General features: G+C 39.4%; 1 protein-coding gene across 1 annotated transcript; it reads right to left on the bottom strand.

The window, feature by feature from the left end:
• Window positions 1-10984: 10984 nt before the first annotated feature.
• On the bottom strand, window positions 10985-13464 carry LOC110734820. Its single transcript, XM_021914966.1, has 2 exons — window positions 12949-13464; window positions 10985-11095 (listed from the first exon to the last, which is right to left on the bottom strand). Exons 1-2 carry the CDS (start codon window positions 13462-13464, stop codon window positions 10985-10987), a joined length of 627 nt encoding a protein of 208 aa, XP_021770658.1.
• Between the last annotated feature and the right edge of the window lie 11670 nt (window positions 13465-25134).

Here is a 25134-nt window from a genome sequence, read left to right on the forward strand (position 1 = left end):
GTTTCCAGGCTAGACGATCAGTCGGCCATTTATCCAATCGGTATTCGAACCATTTTAAAGACTGGATCCCCTTTAGGCAGGCGGTCCTGTCATTTGTAAAATTAACCAAGTAGGAAAGTGGTTTCCTACTTGTCATGTTTTTAGGCTAGAGACTTTAGGCCGTCTAGGCCGACTGTTCCCCGCCATATTTAATCTAGTGTGAACAGGTGCTGTATGAACACCTTTTTAGTTTCATACTAAATTTTTAAGGAGTGACCAAGTAAACATGATTGTTACCTAGTCGCCAAGTAACTGAGTAGTAGAGGTATCAAGCGTTGGGTACCGGTTGTTCCCCTTTATTCGCCAATGTTTGTTGGCTATTAACTCATAAAATACCAACTGTTCTTATCCCAAGTAGTTCAGTCGGTCGGTTGACCCGGATGGTTACTGCGAACACTTGCTTGACGTGATTAGTCAGTTAAGTGAGAGATATCCTTGTCCGGGAAACGGCTACGTGGTTGTCTTGGTTAGACAGTCGTATAGGTGCCGTGTAATGATTTTATAGAACAATGTTCCACCCAAAAAGGGAGCTGCTCTCTGCGACGAATTTCATCCGGATGGATGCCGTCGGACGCCTGCTATAACGTTGGGACAGGTCGAATTGAATTTTTATATTTTGATCAGTTGGCTTGGCGCCTGGTCTGATCATTTTAGCTATGAGCCTTTGATAGTTCTTGGTGAACTGTATTATGGGAGTGTAGCCGGTTGAGTGAAACAAGCGGCGTGCCCCTTTTAAGAAAATTAAACATGGAGAGTAGCCGACTGTTTGTCAGTAGGCATGCCTCTCTTAAGTAAAAATGAAAACTGAGTATGGAGAGTAGCCGACTGTTTGTTAGTAGGCGTGCCCCTCTTAGTACAAAATTGAATATTAAGTATGCAAACTTTTATTAAGTAGCCCTTGACTATTTACATCATTCAAAAGAAATATTTCTTAAGATTATCTACATTCCAAGTTCGAGGCAACGGTTGGCCGTCTGGTGTTTCCAGACGGTAGGTACCGTCCCTGACCTCTTCACAGATTTAGTAGGGTCCTTCCCAGTTGGGAGTTAGTTTGCCAGACTCATTAGCCCTTCCAACTGCTTCCATTTTTCTAAGTACAAAGTCCCCCACTTTGAGTGGACGCCTGTGTACTTTTTTGTTGTATGATCTAGTCATTCTCAGGCGGTAAATTTCATGGCGCAAGACAGCATTGCCCCTCCTTTCAGGAAGTGAGTCTAATGCCAGGCGCATGGCTTCCCAGTTTGCCTCTTCGTCATATAGCATTACTCGAAGAGTCGGCTCGTAGTGTTCTATTGGAAGAACAGCTTCCGCACCATAAGTTAGGAGGAATGGAGTTTCTCCAGTCGCCCCTTTTTCAGTCGTCCTAATGGCCCAGAGAACATGTGGTAATTCAACCGCCCATAGGCCGCCTGCTCGTTCAATCTTTTTCTTGAGACCGTCTGAGATGATTTTATTAAAGGCTTCTACCTGGGCGTTTGCTTGTGGACGACCGACAGATGCAAAGTAGTGTGCAATTCCTTGGTCACCCAACCAGCTTTTGAGAACAGGCGTCTCAAATTGGGGACCATTATCAAAAACCATAGACATGGGAACCCCGAACCGAGTGATGACATTTTTCCAAATGAATGAAATTACATCCTTCGTCTTGATTCCCTTTAAAGCCTCCGCCTCTACCCATTTAGTGAAGTAGTCGACGGCAACAAGTATGTACCTCCTTCCGCCTGTAGCAGGCGTATATGGACCCAGAATATCCATGCCCACTTAGCAAACGGTAGTGGGCTATGAATGGTAGTGAGGTCAGTAGCTGGACGGTGAATTAGTTTGCCAAACCTTTGGCACTTGTCACATTTTTTCACCATCTCCATCGCATCTGCTTCTAAAGTAGGCCAAAAGTAGCCCTGCCGCCTTGCCCGTTGAGCAAGCGTCCTACCGCCTATATGGGAAGCACAGTAACCAGAGTGAAGATCGTCTACTATCTCTCGCCCCTTTTCTAGAGTAACACACTTTAAGAAGGGTTGAAGGTACCCCCTTTTGTGAAGTTCTCCCTTTATTATTTCAAAACTGGTTGCTCGTTTTTTCAATGCTGCCGCCTGTTGATGATCATACGGCAGGGTACCATTTGTCAGATATGCCCTGATTGGATCCATCCAGGTTGAGCTTCTGTCTAAGATTCCAATAGGGTCTTCCTTAATTCTTCTCCTCTCCATTACTTCCCAAAAAACAGTTCGAGGAGTATCACAGGAGGCGGATGATGCTAATTTTGAAAGTGCATCCGCCTGGTTGTTTTCTGATATCGGCACTTGGGTCAGATGGAAATCCTCAAGGGAGCCGACTGCTTGTCGGACCGCCTGTAAATACTTTATCATGGCCGGATGGGTTGCTTCGTATTCGCCATTGTACTGACTCACTATCAATTGTGAATTGGAACAGGCGTCTATTTTTCTTGCCCCTGCCGCCTTGCACATGCGGATTCCGGCTAGTAAAGCTTCATATTCTGCCTCATTGTTTGAGGCCTGAAAACTGAAGCGTAGAGCATACTCGTACCTGTCACCCTCTGGCGACTGACATATGACGCCTGCTCCACAACCATTTGAAGTAGAGCTTCCATCCACATATACCTTCCAGACTTGGTCTGGAACTTGAGAGTCAGGAGGACGAGTCATCTCAACAATAAAGTCAGCAAAGGCTTGCCCCTTCACTGCTTTTCTAGGCTCGAAGGTAACTTCGAGGCTCTGTATTTCTATGGCCCATTTGATCATTCGGCCTGACGACTCCATGATGGTCAGTGGCCGCTTGATAGGTTGGTCTGTATACACGACGACTGCATGTGCCAAAAAGCAGGGCTTCAATTTTTTAACAGCCATGAAGAGTGCAAGACCAAATTTCTCCACTAAGGGATACCCCAACTCGGCATTTTTCAGTACATGACTGACAAAGTAGACCGGGAGCTGACAGCCGTCTCTTTCAGCAAGGAGAACAGCGCTTAACGCATGATCAGAGACGACCAGGTACATGTAGAGTACTTCTTTGGGCAAAGGGCTGACCAGCCTCGGCAAGGAATGCAAGTGAACTTTCAATTTCTGGAAGGCCGCCTCAGCATCCGGCCCCCATTCAAACCTTGCCTTTTTTCTTAATTGCCTGGAAAAAGTATAGGCATTTGTCGCCTGATCGGCTTAGAAATCTTCCCAAGGCCGCCAGACAACCTGTTAACTTCTGAACCTCTCGGATGGTACGAGGCGACTGCATGTCGATGACCGCCTGCACCTTCTCAGGGTTCGCCTCTATTCCTCTCTGATTGATAAGGAATCCGAGAACTTTCCCAGACTCAACTCCAAAGACACATTTCTTGGGATTGAGCATGACATGGTGCCGCCTGAGTGTGGCGAAAGTTTCTCGGAGGTCCGACAGATGATCTTTCTGAAGTTTAGACTTGACAATCATATCATCAATATATGCCTCGACATTTCTCCCAATCTGATCAAAGAACACAATGTTTATCATTCGCTGGAAAGTGGCTGGGGCATTCTTAAGACCAAACGGCATGACCGTGTAACAGTATAACCCCTGATCAGTGACGAAGGCCGTCTTCTCCTGATCTTTCTTCCATAAAGGAACTTGATGGAAACCAGAGTAGGCGTCTATAAAGCTCATCAAAGCATGGCCGGCTGTTGAGTCGACCAGGTTATCAATTTAGGCAGAGGGTAACTGTCTTTGGGGCACGCCTTGTTTAAGTCTGTGTAGTCTACACACATTCGCCAGGTGCCATTCAGCTTTTTAACAAGCACCACATTTGCAACCCAGTCTGGGAAGTAACATTGCCGAATGAACCCTGCATCAAGTAATTTTTTAACTTCGGCGGCTGCCGCCTGACTTCTTTCTTCGCCATGGTTCCGCTTCTTCTGCCGTACCGGCTTCTTTTTCGGATCCACAACCAGTTTATGTACTGCCAGATCGGGACTAATGCCTGGCATTTCATGGACTTCGAATGCAAAGATGTCCTTGTATTCTTTCAATAGTTTGTGAAAGTCGTCACCCAGGTCCCTTAGAGCAGTCGTCCCAACCTTGATTGTTCTGTCAGGACGCGAGTCGTCTAAGATCAGGTCCGTATGCTCACCAGTTGGCTGAGGGCGGAATTCATCCGACCGCTCCTCTGCCAATGATTGCTATTTTCTGTCTTTTCTTGCGGCCCCTGTCTGGGATGCCTTTCTCTTCTTGCCACCTACTTCTTGAACAGGCGCACTCTCCTTGACATTGTCAAGGTCTATTTTTCCACCACTCGACCCAGTGGCCATAACAGTGGGCTTGACATCCGAGAGATAGCACTCTCGGGCCATCCTCTGATCTCCCCTTAGGGACCCGACTGTTCCATTATCCCTCTCAAACTTGAGCAACATAAGAGATGGGATTATAACAGCCTTGGAATTATTCAGGGTTGGTCGTCCCAGAATCATGTTGTAGGCCGAGAGTTCTTCTACTACCAGGAACCGGACTACCATGTGTCGTCCTTCCCCTTTTTCGCCCAGGCGGATGGGTAAATCCACTCGTCCCACTAGGTGGACGACTCCTCCTCCAAACCCTACTAAAGGGTGGGATGCCGGATGTATGCAATCAGTCTGATATTTTAGTTTCGATAGACATTTGCTACTGATGAGATCTGAGGAGCTTCCGGTATCTATAAGGATTCGGCCAACTCTCTGGTTGGCCACTTTACATTCAGTAACGATAGGGTCGTCATGCGGCCCCCTTACCCCTCCTAGATCTTCTTCAGTGATGACAATCTCAGGAAATGAATATTTGGAGGGCCGTTCTTGGTGAACGGAATTTACATCTAACCGTCTGATATTGTCTTTGTTGCCCCTAATAGTGGGGCCGCCTCCTGAGAAGCCGCCTGCAATGGTGTAGACGACTGCATCATCTGTATCGGAGCTGTCGGGCTGTTGATTCTTTTTGGTCGACTGCTTTTTCGAGGAAGTGTTCCCCGTAGATTTCTTGACATAAGTGTCAAGATCACCTTGCTCAGCCAGGCGGTCCAGATACCGCATGAGACTGATGCATTCATTGGTGTGATGACCAACATCTTCATGATAATCACAGAATTTTTCTTGGTTCCGATTGTTTGCAGAACCCTTCATGGGGACCGGCTTCTCAATTGAGATCCGTCCCTTGATTTCCTTTAGGATAAATTGGCTATCCTTGTTAAACACATAATTTGGGGAGTATGGTTTGAATTCTTTTTTCTTCTTTTGGGACGGTTGTTTAGAGGAATCAGTTGCCCAGACCTCTTTTCTCTTCTCGTCTTTGTTTGACGACTGCTTCTGTCGTCCTTCTCTTTTGTCGGACCTTTTCCCGTCTGACTTTTTTACCGTACTATAAAGATCAGTCGCCTGTATATAGGCTTCCGCTTTAATCAAGGCCTCTTGAAGAGTCGCCACCCTTTGGACCAAATCAAATTTGAAGGTCGACCCGTCTTTGAGACCTCTAAAAAAGTCAGTATAGGCTACTTCATCCGGTAACCCTTGAATTTGTATTCTCATCAGGTTAAACCGCCTGATGTAAGAACGAAGCCCCTCCTTCTCGCCCTGCTGAATTGTTCCTAAATCAAGGGTCGTCTTCTTCGCAGGGATGTTCATGGCGAAGTTGGAGGTGAATAAGTAAGCAAGCGTCTTGAAGTTATTTACACAACCAGTCGGCAGGTTGCCGAACCATTGTTGTGCGATTCCTTTGAGAGTCGCTGGGAAACACTTGCACCAAGTGGGATCATCCAACCCTTGAAGGTACATCAGGTTGGTGAATGCCATCAGATGGTCTTCTAGGTTAGTAGTGCCATCATAGGCGCCTACTAATACATTTTTCACTTTGGTCGGCTGAGCGGCTTCAGTAATTTCCTTGGAGAAGGCCGACGGCTGTTCACCAAGTCTAAGCAACCGTAGCTGCCAGTCCATAGGTTGGACATTTTTTGCTGCATGTCCACCAAACGGAGGTGGCTGTAAAAAATACTGTTGTTGCGGTACAAACGGTAAGTTTGGTACCGCCTGGTCGCTATGAAAGCCGGACTGACGGGAGGTGCTGCCTGACTGACTCTCATGATACGACTGAGTATGCCTCATCGATGTATTTCGCAGACTGTCTTGGAAGTTTGAAGTAGAGGCCGACTCTGACAATCGGTCACTCTTCTTCTGCTCTAGCAGTAGCCGAGCGTCTGTGTATGTTTTCCTCGACCCGTCCGCCTGAATATGACGAACATGTTTCCTATTTCCTGGAGTAGGAAAACGGTATTTTGTGAAATCAAAGGCAGGTGGCTCCCACTTCCTAGATTTAGGATGAGGGGTCGCCTCTCGCCCTTGAACTGGCTTCCTCTTCCGTGAAGTGGAGGGTTTCTTAGCCGACTGCTCCTTGTCCAGAGCAGGTGGCTTCTTGTTGATCAACTCTTGAATTTCTCCCTTGAAGTCCCTCATGAAGGTCATGAGTTCGTTCCTTGTGATGGGAGCAGACCCATCAGTCGGCTGCTGCCGAATAGGCGGTGCGCCTGCTGGCTCGCTTCCAGTTTGAAGATGTTCCCGTTCCCTCCTTTCGGTATGACGGGTACGTCGGGCCCTTAGGGTCCCTTCTAAAGCTGTGTGAGCTTCAACTTCAAATTCATTCTCAGTATCGTGGTCCGACTGAACTAGAGGATCGTCCAGGGGACGTCTCTCTTCAGGAGCCGGTACAAACGTGGGTGCCATCTCAGAAGTACTCTCCCCACAGACGGCGCCAAAATGTTTCGGGGTTTTCTGATGTCCTGTGGGAGAGTTACAATTCCGAGACTGGAACCGGATGCCTGTACCTGCAAAACAAACGGATGCTCCGGATGATTGGAGATCCGCCTCCGACGGTCAAGTTAGTACTTGATTAAGGAGTAATTAATGCGGAAATTAAAGTGATTGGGTCTTCTAGATGAGAGTGTTTAATGTGTGTAATTTGCCTAATCTCCCTTAATGAGGATTAAGGGAGGTATTTATAACCTCGGGAAACGTGCCAATCTAGGTTTAGGTTAACCTTGGGCTGATTGGGCTTCCCTCGGAAGTTGGGCCTAGGTGGCTGGCTTCTCCATTAGGCATGGAGTATGCCATGTGTCATGACATAATAAGTCCAGGGTGGACGAATAAGCGTGTGCCACGTGGCAAGCCCTAAGAGGTCCAACTGGGGGACACTTGGCAGGACCTGATTGGCCCACGTGGCGCATTCCGATTGGTGGGAGCAAAATCCCCTAATCAGCTGCGATTAAATCATTCAAATTGACTGCCGAGATTGATGACTATTGATGATGAGTGGTGAGGATGGATTCAAGAGCAACCAAATGGATGATGCGTGGTGAGAAGGAGGGAATGAATGAAGAAGAAAATCGGGGTCTGATGGGGATTTTATTTTATTTTCCTTTTTATTTATTTTATTTCTATTTCCTTTTCTTTTCATTTTTTTTTTCATTTATTTTCTTTATATCTTTTCTATTTATTTAATTTTTAATATAAATACCCTTTTTTGAGGGTTAATAATCTATCAACTTTTTTTAGCCCTAATTAGAGAGTTAGATTAGAATTGAGAGAGACGATTAGCTTAGATCTAGAGAGAGAAAGTGTGGTATTCTTTAATTCCTCCATTGTTAAACTTCAAATTATTTCAATCCAACCTTTTGATTAGTAATTTCTCTCTCTTATCTCTTTCTATTTTGTTTATTGCTTTATATTTTGATTGTCATATTTATTTGTTGTTTAGTGTTGTTGCTTGTTTTGTTCATCCTAGTTTGTGAATGATGATTTGCTTTGTGGTGTTATTGTTTTAATGGCTTCTCTTCCTTCTCTAGGCTAGATTTCTAGCTAGGGGAAGGGGGTGAAGAACATGGATTGATGTTGACTAGATGATGATGGATGATTGATTATTATGCCTTGAATTGATGATTTGTGCTATTAATTGCTTGGGATTATTGAGTGCACGTTTAATTCCCTAATTTGAATTGTTGCCTATTTTTCTTGAACAATTGCATGGAAATGAATTGTTTATGTAGAATTTATTATTCCTTGGCTTTTTAATTTTGATTTCCATCATTATTTTGATACGTTGGCCATGTTTGGAACCCCCGTACCACTTGCGCTTGTTTTTACTACGTGAAACCATGGTTAATCGTGTTAGTTAGTTATTTTTTAGTGTTTAAACCTCAAAAATACCAAAAATATACCCCTTGGCTCTTGTGTTCATGAATTTTATGATTGATTTGCTTCGGTTTTCCGTGGAGATATGACCCTTACTTCCCACTATATTCATATATTTTGGTAGTTAGGATTAATTTGATAGGAGAACTTTTAACGATGATTTCTACGCCGATCAACTCTACTTGGGAGAAAGGAATGAACAAGGTTTATGAGTTTTCCTAAAACTCATTGGTGACTCCTTATTGGTTACTTATAAAAAAAGTAATGACGGACTAAATTCTAATTCAAGGTCTCCCAAAAAGTTAGGAATTCAAATCCTAACACGCCCTAAAAGGTGTAAAGTCCTAGGCTTCTAATGGGCCAAGGGCATAGAGGAATTGGGATCCCCAACGACGGGCTACAGTCCTCACAGTGGCGACTCCACTGGAGACTTAGACGTTACAAAATTAGTTTTTGGTTATGGTTCAAGGTTGCCCACTTAGGTTACATATGAGTTGTAATGAAAGACTAACTTGGATAATCTCTAATTAGAGAGCGAGACTCGAACGCATAATATCTTCCTTTTTAACAAAAGTAAAAACCAAATAAGCAACATTACATCATGCACACTTTAACCAACGGGGATTGGGTCATTGACTAGGGGTTGCCAACACTAGGCTTCTATCCCGAAATCAATAACAATCATCCCACCCATATCACCAACAAAATGTTGGGAGAATCATCCCATGGGTCAACACGTTGAGTGATTGATTCATGCATCATTATTAAGATATGGTACCTTTGGACACCAAAGCCTTGACCATAGAATGACATTATATGCTTTAAAAGCTTTATTCCTTATGTTTATGTGCTTATGTGACTACATGAATATATGTTTATATGCTACATGTCTAATTTAATTAACTCCAACTATCTAAGTTGCGTGCCCCCTCCGAGCGCAAGTTTTGTAGTTGCGCGCGACTTTTCCGCGTAACTCTGATTCTTGTGCGCGCCCATTGCTTAATGTGACTTTGACTTGTTGCGAGCAATGTTATACGGAGAGAACAATACTACCGCTTTAAGGTTAATCGTTAAGTAGATGCTAATAATATCTCTTTGGATGACAATGTTTTCTAACTTAGTTGCTTTTACTTTATTCGTCTTTCCTTTTTTTAAAAAAAAAATAATTCCAAAAACATGTCTTTTATCGTTCTCTTATTTTGTTTTCGAAAAAAAAAAATAGAAAAAATGCATGTGGCAGGCGGTACACTCAAAGTTGCACTCTCCACCTTAGCGTAAGACGGAAAATTGCGCGCGATACTGTTCTCGATTATAATGATTCATTTATGTACTTTTTAATCGAACTAATGGAATTACCTCTGTTGAGGTAAGTATTGCTCTTTACAAACAAGTTAAATACTCTATCTTGTTCTAGAGTATTAGGGGGCTGCCCCTCGAGTTAACGGTTTCAAAGATTGATAACCTTGCTAACGTAAAACAAAACAATAAGGAAGCTTTCCCAAAAGAAGTAAAACAAGTTAGAATGCTCAATGAAATGAGTAGATAAACAATCTTCAATACATTCTACGTGATAAACTACACTATCGCTTGGCTACTAAGCCAAGGGAAACTACGAAAGCTAAAAAGAAAGCTTCAGAGAAATGAAATGCTTGTTGTTGATTGATGTGCTGATGTCTTTCCTTTGATCCTTGTGCTTCTATTCATAGGAAAAAGGGAGCGGTTATGGCCGACTCTCATAACTGTTTTACGGTTATGCTTCTTGGCGCCAACACTTTTTCAAAAATTAAAATCATCCATTAGCCTCCTAAACCGGCCTCTATGTATTGGGCCTTTATGTGATATCGGCCCAATTCCTTTTATGTCTGGACCAGTTTAGCCAAAGACCTTTTATGGACTCTAAAAACCGTTTACATTCGGTCGAAGTCAAGAACGTCAAACAAAAGTTAAAAATCTAATTTTTGGGTGTAACAAATGCCCCCCTAATTTGGGTGGTTGATGGCGTTTGAAACCAACCAAATTATAACTTTTCAGGCATAAATATAAAGCATTATGTATGTCTAACTCTGTAAATATCAAAGAACATAGAATGTAAACATTACTTAATATTTTATAAAGATAAAATAATTACAAAAGAAGAGCATTTCAAAACTTATAAGTTTTGAATTTTTTAAATGTGTATGCTCTTTTAAAGGACTTAAGGCTAAATATATACAACGATATACTTATTGAGATGCCTCTAATATCCTGGGTCATCTTGGATCACCGCTACATTATTTTGTAGCTCGGGATCATCGAGATAATCTTCGAATTAATCATCGCTAGGCTCTACAAGGAGCAAGATAATTCTATGATGTTTGAAAATCTCTTCGTACCATAATTGGCAAGCGCATTTGTACATCAGAGTGTGCATTTTCCCTTCTTTAACCCTAGTTACCTTGACTTCATAGTACATCTTGGAGTAAGGAATTGTCCTTGCCTCCAATTTTCCATCGAATGTGGGAGGAAAGATCGTTCTGATATCTCTGGCCCATCCTTTGCAAACCAAGGTGGCATTTGCCCTATCAACTTTCTCCTCCAAGTGAGGAAGTATGTAATTCTTTAAAAGATCAGCGTTTGCACTAACTTGAAAAGCGTTAGGCCCAGCAGGTCCTTTGTCATCTTCAAGGATGGTAGGTCTGTCCCCCCATCGCTTCATGATCCTCCTGTTGAGGCAATTTCTCTCCGAATCCTGTAGTTCCTCCTCCATTTAGAGCGTTTATCTAATGGTGATTTGGGCACTCAATTGGATACTCAATGGATCCATGGAGTATATTGTCGACATAGAACATACCAACTCCATTAACTTCCCCATTAGGCCCAACGTGTAACATCTGAATGGGATTTATAAGATTCTCCATAATAATTTCAAAGTTCAATTTTAGAAAGTGGTTGAAGAACTCGGACAAATTGGATTTCTTAGAGAGAGAAATTATGAGAGAAGCAAGAGAGAGAAATAAAATTGGCTTAATGAAGAAGGAAAATTTTGAGTGAAGTGACTATTCGTATATATAATCACTCTCGCGTCACTCTTTGACGGTTAAAATTCTCCATTACTTCAATACTTCGTGGTAAAACCACGTAACTCTCCACATTCTTGAAAGTCGTTTATCCAAAAAATCATATTAAGGGGAATGAATTTGAAATAAACCGTCACAGAAATTACATGGTAAATTTTACTTTCAAGTTAATAAATTACTGATCATTTAATTTTATTGGGAATTTAGAATTGTCTTTTCAATTAAATGTCAATAAATATAGCAGTCTGTCACTTGGTAAATCGTGAAAATAATTATATTTATTTGTAATCCCCCATATTTTTCTTAGTAAATAATAATTATATATTTTTATGTATACGAATATTTTTAATAATTTTATATTTATATAAATATTTTGGAAAGATTTGACAAAATAGAAACGACAACTTATATTTCAATAGCATTGTTACTCACTTTGGGCCATGACTACCATTCTAATTCTACAAAAAAAAAAAGAGCCCATACCCTCATTTTAATTAAGTAAACTTTTCTCAAAACCCTCGTATAACTATTCCTATTGCCTTCCCCTTATTACTCCTCCTCTACTGCTTCCCCTTCTCCATTCACGACTCACACACACAAAAAAAAAAAAAAAAAAAATTTCGCTGCACTGCTGCTGCCGCTACACTGCTGCCCTCGCCACCTGCTGCCACCACCAGTCGGTTTCCTTCATTTCCCCTTCTCTTTTATCTTTCTCTCTTTCTTGTTTTAATTTTTGTAAAGCTTTAATCTTTATATGAATTTTTCAATGATTAATAATTATTATGGTTTGATTATGTTTATGAGTAATAAAAGATTGCAAATTTATGAATTATACTTTATTTGATTTATGGAATAAAATTTCAGATTTGGTTTATGTGAGAATTGAAGGTTTAAATGTTGATTTTTCATGATTTTTAGGGTTTAACAACGTGTTGCTAAAGTTATTCAATTTAAGCATGATTTTGTTGTGATTTTGCTATGAATATGATGATGTTTAATTCAACAGCAAGTTCTAAATTTTTCGTAATTAATTTCTGAATTTCGTTCGTAATTTCCCTTAATCACGTTTTCATCACGTCTTGACTCTGGCTCGTCTGATTTTTGCAAAAAAATAGTGTTTTTCGTGGGTAAACAACGCTGTAATAAAAAATCACTACCTTTGGTAGTGTGCACTACGTTCTCGTGGCCAAATTCAGCCTCTAAAAATGATTTTTGGGCAGTTTTAGATTTTTAACGAAGGATTGATGTTATAAATAATTTTCAGATTATAATCCTACTTTAAAGTTGCTGAAATTTTATGCTATAAACTATGTTTTCATGATTTTAACATACAACCTTGTAATTGAACTTTGAATTATTAACTTTGACTATTGTGAGCAATTTAAAGGCATTAATTCAATAGTTTAAGGGGTTTTAAAGTAGTTTTGTATTGCTGTAAATTGCTTGTTTCTCAATCATATATGCCTAACAAACTGAGCTCATACTCGATAATTCATACTTAGCCAAAGTTTACATACTTTATTAGCATGCAAACACAACAATACTTGGCAATAATAAGCAAGATCATGCAAACTTAAAAAAATAAATGGCATAAATGAGGTAAAAACGCGAAATCACACTGCATTCTACCCCTCTTAAAAGGAAAGAGTTACGCCCTCGTAACTCACCTCATCAAATAACTCGGAATATTTCCTTCTCATCTCTTCTTCGGCCTCCCAAGTAGCCTCTTCGTACTCATGATTAGACCAAAGAAACTTCACTATCTTCACATCTTTGTTCCTAGTACTTCGCACTTTGTGATCTAGGATTTTCACTGGTCTTTCTTCATATGTCAAAGATTCATCTAGTTGGATCGTTTCTGGTTGCAACACATGGGTTTCACTAGGCACATACTTTTTCAATTGGGAAATGTGGAACACATCATGCATTTTCTCGAACTCCATTGGCAAAGCCAACTTATAAGCCACTTTTCCCACACGTTGTAGAATCTCATATGGCCCCACATACTTAGCACTTAGTTTCCCTTTCTTGCCAAATCGCATCACGCCTTTTGTTGGTGAGACCTTTAGAAAAACCTTGTCCCCAACATTAAACTCATCATCTCTTCTCTTCAAGTCGGCATAACTCTTTTGCCTATCTTGTGCCGCTTTAATTCTTGATTGAATCAATCTCACCTTACTCATCATATCCTCAATGAAATCTATTCCCAAAGTAACACGCTCACTGCAATCATTCCATAGCACACTGGGCTTCTGCACTTTCTTCCATACAATGCTTCAAAAGGTGCCATCTTGATACTCGTGTGGTAACTGTTGTTGTAGGAGAATTCAATCAAAGGTAAGTTATCCTCCCAACTCCCTTGAAAATCCAAGGCACAAGCTCGCAACATATCCTCCATGGTTTGGTTGGTTCTCTCAATCTGGCCATCCGTCGCAGGATGAAAGGCAGTGCTCATCTTCAAGGTAGTCCCAAGGTTTTCTTGCACCTTCTGCCAAAACTTAGACAGGAATCTCGAATCCCTGTCCGACACAATGTCCTTGGGAATTCCGTGTAAACGAACCACATTCTTCACATAAGTACTTGCCAATTGCTTCTTTTTCCAGGTCTCCTTGATTGGAATGAACATTGCTGACTTAGTAAGTCTATCTACAATCACCCAAATCGTGTCATTCCCACTGCGAGCATTTGGTAATCCTATCACAAAGTCCATGGAAATAGAATCCCATTTCCATCCTGGTACCTCCAATGGTTGTACTTTCCCCATGGATCTCTTGTGATCTATCTTCACCTTCTGGCATGTCAAACACTAAGACACGAACTCGGTAACTTCTCTCTTCATATTCGGCCACCAGTAGAACTCTTTCAAATCCTTATACAGCTTATCTCCCCCAGGGTGAACTGAGTAAGGTGTGTTATGGCTTTCCTCCATGATTCTTCTTTTTATATCCTCACACTCTGTGGTATGCACCATCTCTCCTTGTATCTCAGACTCCCATCCTCATGACTCTTGAATTCGGTCTCTACACCGCTAGTCACTCTATCCCTAATCCGCTGAAATGACTCATCCTCTCCTTGTTTTTCCTTAATCTCCTCAAATATGGATGGTTGAATCGTCAAGGCACTTAGTAATCCTTCTAACTCCCCTTGACTAACGACTTCAAGGTTCAGTCTCCTCATCTCCTCACACAATTCATCAGCCACAATCAAAGCATTAACATTATGACTCGACTTCCTACTAAGAGCATCTGCAACAACATTCGCCTTTCCCTCATGATACTTGATGTGTACATTGTAGTCTGTGAGGAACTCTAACCATCTACGTTGCCGCATATTCAAGTGATCTTGGGTGAAAATGTATTTCAAGCTTTTATGGTCTGTAAAGATCCTACAGGTGACACCGTAAAGATAATGTCTCCAAATCTTCAAGGCGAACACAACAACTGCAAGCTCCAGGTCGTGTGTAGGATAGTTAACCTCATGTGTCTTCAACTTTCTCGGTGCATAAGCGATCACTCTCCCATTCTGCTGCAGAACACATCCCAGACCATGCTTTGAAGCATCGCTGTATACCTCGAATCCGTCTTTCCCATCGGGCAACACTAGTACTGGTGCTGTGGTTAGTCGCTCTTTCAGGGTTTGAAAAGCTAATTCACAGCTGTTGTTCCACTCAAACTTAGTTTGCTTCTTCATAAGAGCGGTCATGGGTCTGGCTATTCTCGAAAAGTCTTTAACAAACCTTCTATAATACCCAGCTAATCCCAAGAAACTACGAACATCGGTCACATTCTTAGGAGTAGGCCACTCACTTACTGCCTTGATCTTTGCAGGATCTATTAATACACCCTCCTCAGAAATGTAGTGCCCTAGAAATGTAACCTTTTCTAACCAGAACTCACACTTTGAAAACTTGGCATACAGCTTGTTAGTTCTAAGAGTTTCCAAAATGGTTCTGAAATGTTGAGCATGTTCCTCCTCATTCCTCGAATACACCAATATGTCGTCAACTAACACAACCACAAGCTTATCTAAGTATTCATGAAACACTCGGTTCATCAAGTCCATGAATATGGCAGGTGCATTGGTTAGCCCAAATGGCATGACTGTAAACTCGTAGTGCCCATATCGAGTTCTAAAGGCTTTCTTTGGAATGTCCTTACCTACAACTTTCAACTGATGGTACCCTAACCTTAAATCGATCTTTGAAAACACACTCGCCCCCTTCAGCTGATCAAACAAGTCCTATCCTCGGTAAAGGGTACTTGTTCTTCACAGTCACGTTATTTAACTCTCTGTAATCAATACATAGCCTCAAACTCCCATCCTTCTTTCTCACAAACAAGACTGGTGCTCCCTAAGGTGATGCACTAGGCCTAATAAACCCCTTATCCAAAAACTCTTGCAATTGAACTTTCAGCTCACTCATCTCAACTGGTGCCATTCTATAGGGCGCTTTATAAATAGGTGCAGCTCCTGGAATTAAGTCAATGGTAAACTCAACTTCCCGTTTAGGTGGCATCCCCGAAATCTCATCCGGAAAAGACATCTAAAAATTCATTCACAATGGGTACATCCTCAATCCGCCTATTCTCACCCTTACTCAAATCCTTGGACACAACAAAAGTAAAATGGATACCCCTTACTCACCAACTTCTGAACCTTTAAAGCAGAAATGATCCCAATGCCCTTTGGCTTCCCAAAACGTCTATAGGACACTGTCTTACCCAAAGGATCACTCAGGTGCACTCTCTGTATCTCACAGTCTATCTTAGCCTTGTATAAGCTTAGCCAGTCCATCCCCAAAATGACATCCAAGTCCCCCAAGTTAAACTTAATAAGATTCGATGGAAAAACAACCTCTCCTATTTTCAAAGGCAAGCCTTTGAATAACCTATTGCAATGAACAAGTTTGCCAGTGGGCAGACTGACTGACACATCGACATGACTCGACTCATATAAGTTTAATTTGCATACAACAGAAGTAGAGATGAAAGAGTAATAGTTTTGAGAAATTATGGATTTTGGGTTAAGTTTCGGGGACAAAACTTCTTTTAAGAGGGGTAGATTGTAATCCCCCATATTTTTCTTAGTAAATAATAATTATATATTTTTATGTATACGAATATTTTTAATAATTTTATATTTATATAAGTGTTTGGAAAGATTTGACAAAATAGAAACGATAACTTATATTTCAATAGCATAGTTACTCACTTTGGGCCATGACTACTATTCTAATTCTACAAAAAAAAAAAAGAGCCCATACCCTCATTTTAATTAAGTAAACTTTTCTCAAAAGCCTTGTATAACTATTCCTATTGCCTTTCCCCTTATTACTCCTCCTCTACTGCTTCCCCTTCTCCATTCACAACTCACACACACAAAAAAAAAAAAAAAAAATTTCGCTGCACTGCTGCCACCTCCAGCTGGTTTCCGTCATTTCCCCTTCTCTTTTATCTTTCTCTCTTTTCTTGTTTTAATTTCTTTAAAGCTTTAATCTTTATATGAATTTTTCAATGATTAATAATTATTATGGTATGTTTATGAGTAATAAAAGATTGCAAATTTATGAATTATACTTTATTTGATTTATGGAATAAAATTTCAGATTTGGTTTACGTGAGAATTGAAGGTTTAAATGTTGATATTTCATGATTTTTAGGGTTTAACAACGTGTTGCTAAAGTTATTCAATTTAAGCATGATTTTGTTGTGATTTTGCTATGAATATGATGGTGTTTAATTCAACAGCAAGTTCTAAATTTTTCGTAATTAATTTCTGAATTTCGTTCGTAATTTCCCTTAATCACGTTTTAATCACGTCTTGACTCTGACTCATCTGATTTTTACAAAAAAATAGTATTTTTCGTGTGTAAATGACGCTCTAATCAAAACTCACTAGCTTTGGTAGTGAGCACCACCTTCTCGTGGCCAAATTCAGCCTCTAAATATGATTTTTGGGCAGTTTTAGATTTTTAACGAAGGATTGGTGTTATAAATAAATTTTCAGATTATAATCCTACTTTAAAGTTGCTGAAATTTTTTGCTATAAGCTATATTTTCATGATTTTAACATACAAACTTGTAATTGAACTTTGAATTATTAACTTTGACTATTGTGAGCAATTTAAAGGCATTAATTCAATAGTTTAAGGGGTTTTAATGTAGTTTGGTATTGCTATAAATTATGTTGCTTGGGTATTAATTGAGCTATTGTTGTTTTGGTTAGGAGAGGACTTCGTAGAAGGTGACTTCTAGTCTTAAGGTGACCAACCAATTCGTGTACTCAAGGTACGTATAAGAATACTAGGAACCTTGATTTTAGGAGCATGTTTAGGGACTTGGAAAAACCTAGAATCATGCTAGGGAACTTGTGGATTGGTTGAAATTGTTTGGTAATGAGTTGATTGATGATAAATGTGATGATTGGTTTAATTTATGTACGAGAAATTTGCATTGATTTTCCTTATGAGCATTATTAATGCAATAATTTGCAAAGTGAGCTTAGAGGCAAGATACAAGGATATATGGAATGAATTATTTTGGTTACTTGTTCATTTATATTGAAATGGAATGAGTAAAGGAAGAATTAAAGTCTTATAAGATGAGGTTGAGAATTTGAGGTGCCTTATGCACTTAGAATGTTTATACACCGAGGTAGTTAAAGGATGTAATAATAAATATTGTTTGTCACTAATAAATTAAGAATTGAATTGGAAACTTGAATGGTTTGAATGATTGATGTATGATTGGTTGTGTTGTTTTGCATTTGAGTCATCACCAAGTTTAAACTGGTAAATCACGTAAAGTGCAAGAAGGATGAGCAATAAAACACTGGATTTGTGCACATCTAGAGTAATGACAAACAAGGGTTGGGGTTCACGGGGTATTAGCCGTGTACTTTTTCAGAGGCCGTCTGATCTATGAGTCTCTTGTTTTTAAATACTTTTAAAATTATAATGAGTTAGATGAGATCTCATACTAACTATGGCCACGGAGTCGCGCCCGTCTGCCATTGGATGTTTATTAATGTCTTCTGAAAGGAGGCATAGGGTTTTCTTTTATTAATGTTCCGAAATGGGGCATAGGGGGACAACCTGGTCAATTTCTTAATCCAACCAAATTAATGAAATGATCAATGCTATTTAGTGATAACTTAGTAATGATTAACAATTGAGTCATGTGTTCGAGTCAATGATTATATTGTGAGTGTACAAAATGCTTGTTAGTAACATGCTAGGGCTCTTTACTATATTTCGTAGCTTGTATGTACTCAGCGTTGCTGATTGCATGCTTTTGTATGTTTCTTCTTGGTCATGGCCTTCGCCCTTCAATGATCCTGTAATGATCCAATTCTTACACTTGTAAAATTGGGGAGCAGATTAATCACAGGTTTTTACACAAGCTGAACTTGCATCAAGGTGATGGGATTTTGAGTGGAGCGTTGGTTAATCTCTTAGCTTATTTCATTTCATAAATTGATTTTGTTTTGGCACTAATTCTATTTACTTCCTATTTTACTGGGTTTTGAATAAGGGCCTTTATGGTTCCAACTTGTAAGACTAAATTTGGTTTTGACTTTTAGTTTTGAAACTTATAATCTTTTAAAAAACTAAGTTAGTTTTCCACTGCTAATTTCTGAAACTAGCCTTAACGTTTGAACACGTGGCGGTAGCACGCTAGTAATTCTCTTAAAGGTTATTAAAAGTATTTACAGGTGAATACATGTTATTACAGGTTATTACAGGATATTACAGGTTAATGCAGGTTTTAAAAAAAAGAGAATTATTGGGGTGTTACATTATTACCCATATATTTTAATTTCTAGAAAAATAAAAAATATATTTGTGTGGGTACAATTATAATAATTCAATTGCATTGCTCGACCAGATGAACAAAATATTCATAACTTGTATTGAACGTATATATAATTAGACAATATAGAAATTAAATTTTAAAGAGTTAAGACATGAACAAAAACATGTTTAAGTACTTAGTTTTAAAGGAACTAAGAACATGCAACACATCATGTTTAAGCACTTAACTCCTTAAACAAAAGTTAGTTTGATTAGACAAAAGAAATCGAACCAAATAAACCATCCTAAGTGTGATTGGGGCTTTTGGTTCTTTTATGTGCCGGTTTGAACATATCAGAGGATAAATCAGAGCTATCTCTTTGCTCTATTATCACCATCCTACCCAAGCTTCTCGGTGGAGACCTCTTTGCTTTCCTTTGTCGCTTCTTCTTTGAAGGTTCACCTTCATTCTCTCCAGCGCTTGTGCTTTCTCTTCCTCTTTACTAGCTCATCTATTAGAACCAAATCGGGGTTAAAGTCGAAACATGCATTGCAAAATCTAGCTTGGCGTTAAAATTCAACATCCTCTACCTTTTTAGCATCCTTCTCCATCTCATCCCACTTCTCTAAAGTTAACACCTTCAGCTCTTGGCTGTTCTCATCTCCCGAACAAAGCTTTTCTACCTCAGGGAACTCCGTAGATAGTTCATCTATATCTAGATTAACTTTTGTTGTCCCCTTGGGATGAGACTCGGCTGTGCTAGAAGTTGGACTCTCCATAGCTATAGTAAAGGAAAGATTTTTAGGAAGATTTTATGAAGTAGATTTTAAGACAAAAGATTTTTTTTGAGAGAAAAGATACACCTTGCATATTTTCAGTAAAAAGTGATTTAATGATCTCTACCTGTATTTATAAGTTGAAATAAATATTTTGATCACTTTAAAGATTATATGATTTTCGAAAATTACCTAGCAATTACCTCATAAAAAGCTATCAATAGTGTTATTTGATAAGCCTTGTCGAAGGGTAATTTAGTAATTTCTTACTTTCATCGCTTGATTTCCAATTGCCAAATCGAGCCTTAAAACACTTCATTTAAGGTTGCGCATCTCAATTCCAATTTGAAAAATCAATTTGTTTTTAACAGGCTCTACCAAACCATTTGTATCGTTTTATGTCTGAACGAAAATCAAACGGCTTAATTTAACTAACTTTCCAACGCTTGGAAAAGCCATAAAAACCTTCAAGGCATCCTTCACCCTATCTCATCACCAATTTACTATCTGATATTCCAAACTTTTAATCCTCGATTCATTGAACTTTACGAAGTATAAAATGACTTCCCTTCCTTTGCAAGAAGTGCTCAAATCCTTTCTAGTAAAAGAATATTCAATTAAGGCTCATGAATTATGTGAGTTGATAAGAAAATACCCTCAAAACTTCATATCTGACTTCCTTTGGCATATTTCATCTTCAACCCGCATCCTGAAAGGCACAACCTCAATAGGGCTAGCGTTTCACTTTAATCTTTCATCTTCTGATGTTCTGCAAGATTTCTGAAATGAAATTCAGCCTAATTTAACCAAGTGTAACCTTGGTAAAGGTTCACCCCGCCTTGCTGCATTAAATGAATTACATCCAAACGACAATTGGGTTTTAAGCCAAAATCCAATTAAAGGTTAGGTGCTAGACTTGACAGCTAGGGGGTGGTTTATACGGCTTTCCAAATTCCATTCCTTATGGGAGAAGAAGATAATTTTCGGCTTCCTTAGACTGGCGACATATGGTAAGATTCCATTCAACGGGTCGTTGACATGTGCTCTCATATCGCTTTGGGACCCTGTAATAAACTGTTTCATTCTACGCCAAGGTTGCATGACTATTACTCTTGGTGATATGGCCTTCCTTACTGGTCTATCACCTTATGATGATGAAGGCCAACAAGTTAGAGTGTTTAGCTTGATTGAAGGTGCTCGACCTTTATACAACAAAAGTCACAACCTTCTGAAGCAGATATTGGTAACATCCAAAAGTAGCAAGGTCGGCTTCAATGCCTATATCTCATACTTCGAATCATCATCGTATTCCTCTAAGGTATCGCAGGAGGAAGAGGTATTATTTATATTATTTGCTCTTACTCACTTAATGATATACAAATCTGGTGGCATTTCTACACTGTTATTGCCACTTGTAGTGAACATTTCCCATAGTAAATCTTTTGTGGCGCTAGGTCCAGTCTTGTTTAAGCAATTTTACAGATGTCTATTTAGATGTAGGGAAGCTCTAAATGAAGGTTAGAGCTTAGAAAATGTGGGTGGTCCATTGTGGTTGGTCACCTGTTGGGGTCACCTCTATACCACTTTATGTATGTAGAAAACTGAGGAGGAAGTCAAGAAAGAGATGGCAGATGAGATAGCTTTATACTCATATAAACTTGACTGCAGGGAGAAAACTTTGAAAGAGGACTGTTATTCATATGCAGAGATATGCTTTAACTATTTTGACTATACAAAAGTTCCTAAACCCAATCTTGTTATTGAGCGCGGGGAAATTAGGTCGTTGACTAACCTCCTCACGGCCAAACAAAATTTATTATAATCCTAAACTAACCCCTAAACAAGTCTAGTGGTAAGTTCGGAGTCGAACCACAAGGAACGGTAATGTTGGATTGTTCTCGATCTAATGCTTAAGCTACGCCGAAGTCGGTTTATGGATAGTGGACACTACAACTACACTAACACACATATAAAGATCAAGATATTACAAAGTCTACTAGGGGCAAAGATCCACTTTGAACAATTAACAAGTCAATGGGAATCGATTTGATAATCAATCATGCAAAGAAAGAATTAAAATGGGAATTAATTACCATCAAGAGCAATCTCTCAAATTCCTAGCCTAGATCCCTCATTGACTAGGTGCATAGAAGAAATTTACCCAAAATGCAATCAAATATATAAATTCTAATTCACAATCCCTTGTCAAACTAGAACTAACATGCAATTAAGTTTGCTATCTTGGGAGATCAATCCAATCTAAAACAAACAACATGCCATCATCAATTCAATCAATTTAATCACACAATTATCATCAAATTTATCTCAAATAACTCAATTAATCATAACAAAGCTTCACTCAACACCTAGTAGAAGGAAATCTACTCAAACATGATTAACAAAGCAATTAATAAAGCATAAAGAGAGAAGAGAGTAAGAAATGCTCATTAATATAAAATGGAGATCTTCAAATCATCAAATTCCTCCTTTGATTATCCAAAATCCATGAAAGCCATTGTTTCTCTCACTTTCTCTCTCCAAAATTTGAGAGTTTCTCTCTCTAAAAACCTAAAACTACTGAAAATATGAATTCCCCCTCTAAAATGAGCAAAAAAATCTATTTATACCCCTTACTAAATTGCCTAGGAAGCTCCGCAAAAGTCGAGCAGCGTGTAGAGGAGCGGGCGCTCCAATTTCGTGCACGGGCGCTCCTAGCTGCAGCAAAATATGGCAGAATCGTTCCAGAAAGTTTGGAGCGGGCGCTCCTCATAGGATGCGCGCCCGCTCCTATCGGACTGGGCAAACCGCTCAGCTTCAAATGAGCATATCTCCCTCGTTTTACAACGGAATTGGGCATATGACCTGTCTTTGGAAAGCTCTCAAGATAAGCTTTCATCTCCAATTGGAATTGTCTAAAAATGTTTTGTAGATCAAAAGATATAGGCGTTTGAAGTTCGATCATTGCAAATCAAGTGCACATTTCTTCATTACTTGTTCTTTTATGTTTTATATTTCTTCAATCTTGAGCAATGAACTTATCCAAGTGTTCCTAAACATAAGAATAAACCAATAAAGTTTAATATAATGCCATAAGCAACCAAAATATGCAAGAAAAGCCAAAATTGAGCAATAACGACATTTCACACGCAATCATGACAAATGTAATAAAACGTTATTAAAACCAAGTAAAAAGATATAAAAACTATGAAAAAATAACTAGAAAACTCTTAAAAATAGCGACATAAATGACACTTATCAGTTATACATTGTCTACTAGAGTTAGACTCTTTACCTGTTAGTCGGTATATGATGAGCCGGATAACCGGGATCCTAACAGTATTTGGGTCTTTGATGCAACCCTAGAATGGCTTAAAAGAGTAGGCATGAGGAAGACCTTTGAGAGGGATTCCCCATTTTGGTGTTTAGTATTAGCTTCTAAGGATTTACCTGCAGGAGAATCAGAACACTTTGGTTTTGAAGCCTACAATCCTTAAATGGTAGCCAGACAATTTGGTCTATGTCAATCTCTTGTTGTTCCTTTGTTCACCACATGTAACATTCCTTGGGACTCCCGGCCAAAATTTCATGAAGAAGATGTTTGGAAGAGTGACTCCCTCACATATCTTACAATCATTTTATAACCCAGGAAGTCAAGCATTGTGGTTTCCTTAAGTTATCTTGAGTGGTGGTATCATGGACCACTTCAAGCTCATGTTGTTGAAGATGCTAAGGCACACTTTGCTGTGAGTGTGGGCAACTATAAAGGTATGATTCCTTCTTAATGCTTTCTTCACCCACTTCTTACTCTTTCACTTACAATCTACTTTTCCGGTAAGAAGAAGACAGTTGTGTCTTCAATCAAAATGAAGGGCAAGACTACCTACCATAAGATTGATCGGTCATCTAAGATAGCCGCAGAGTTTAATTATGAACCTGTGGCCATAGATGACTCACACAGAAGTATCATTCATCCCCACGTTGATAGAGTTGGATTGAGAAAGATGGTATCTCTTTTGACCCTAAGTTCCTTACAGATTTCAAGGAGAAATAGGCATAGGAACATCCCTATGTCAAGACCCAGCACAAGATCACAATCTGCAATTAAAACAGAACCAGAGCTAGAAACTACTAATATCCCTCTTACCAGTAAGTGCATTAGCTCTAATTTGTCCAAGCTTCTTGTATCTTTTTACTCACTATGACTTCCTTCATATTAGGTCTGGCTCCCAATATTAAAAAGAAACGGAAGTCTCTAGACAGGACCACACCTCCCAACCATGTTTCGATTGACAGTGATGAAGAAGAGTTAGGAAATACAACAAACAGATCTCTTAGAGAAAACTGCTGCTTCTAGCCTGTTGTCATTAGAAATGTCACCACTTCGTGATCCCGCACCTTCCTCTCCAACAAATCAAGGACCTGATAATAAGAAGAGAAAAGGTAATGTTGATTCTACTAAGAACCAGAATGTTGTTTCATACAAATAGCCATTGGCGTGTAGTTCATCATCTGGTGGAGAACCTAGAGCTTCAAACATTGAAGGTGATGTGGGTACACAAACAAGTCCTTGTCGATCCAACCTCGAAGCTTCTGTTTCAAGAACAACTCCAGTTTCTTCTCATAAATCAAAGCAATCCAAAGTTCCTGTATCCAAACAAACAGACTAGCCTGCTCAAACTGTTGATGCTAATGTTAATTTTGATTCCCCCCTAGTTTCTAACCCATCGCTTGCGACTTCAGAGTCCACACCTGAGCTAAAACAACCTTCTATTGCTATTCAGGACAAGGTGGTGACCCTCCAAGATGACGCTGAACAAGGAAATAGTAACTTTGTTCCCAATCCAACTTTAGAACTTTTGCCTGAATCGACACAACCCTCTATGACTGTTCAAGAACAAGAGGTATAGACTCATGATGAAACTAAGCCAAAAATTACAGAGTCTATCCCTCTAATGGTGCAAAGCAACACCACAGATGTTCAGACAAGGGATGCTGAGCCTCAGACTTTATCATTCATTATTCTCTCTTTTTTTTTTTTGAGAATAATAATTTTTTCGAGTTTCTCTTTTCATATCATACTTTCCTATTTTTTCGTTTATAGAATAATCTCACGATTTTTTTTGCTCCCTCTTATTTTTTTTTTTTTTTTTTAAGGCAATCATCCCAAGTATGGTTCTTGGGATTTTCTTTTTAAACCATAGAAGAGTTAAATAAATTATATTCTTGAACCAGGGTTAATTAATTACAACATAAAGATGATGACCACGAAAATTGGCACGTTTTA

This window comes from Chenopodium quinoa, unplaced genomic scaffold (genome assembly GCF_001683475.1).
Source record: "Chenopodium quinoa cultivar QQ74 unplaced genomic scaffold, ASM168347v1, whole genome shotgun sequence".
In the NCBI taxonomy this organism is placed as follows: Eukaryota; Viridiplantae; Streptophyta; class Magnoliopsida; order Caryophyllales; family Amaranthaceae; genus Chenopodium; species Chenopodium quinoa.

Coding starts and splice junctions, on each gene's coding strand:
- LOC110734820 (XM_021914966.1), bottom strand. CDS start 13,464: ATGAGTAAGGTGAGATTGATTCAATCAAGAATTAAAGCGGCACAAGAT. Junction 11,096..12,948: donor ATTCCGAGTTATTTGATGAG/GTGAGTTACGAG, acceptor AATCCCATTCAG/ATGTTACACGTTGGGCCTAA.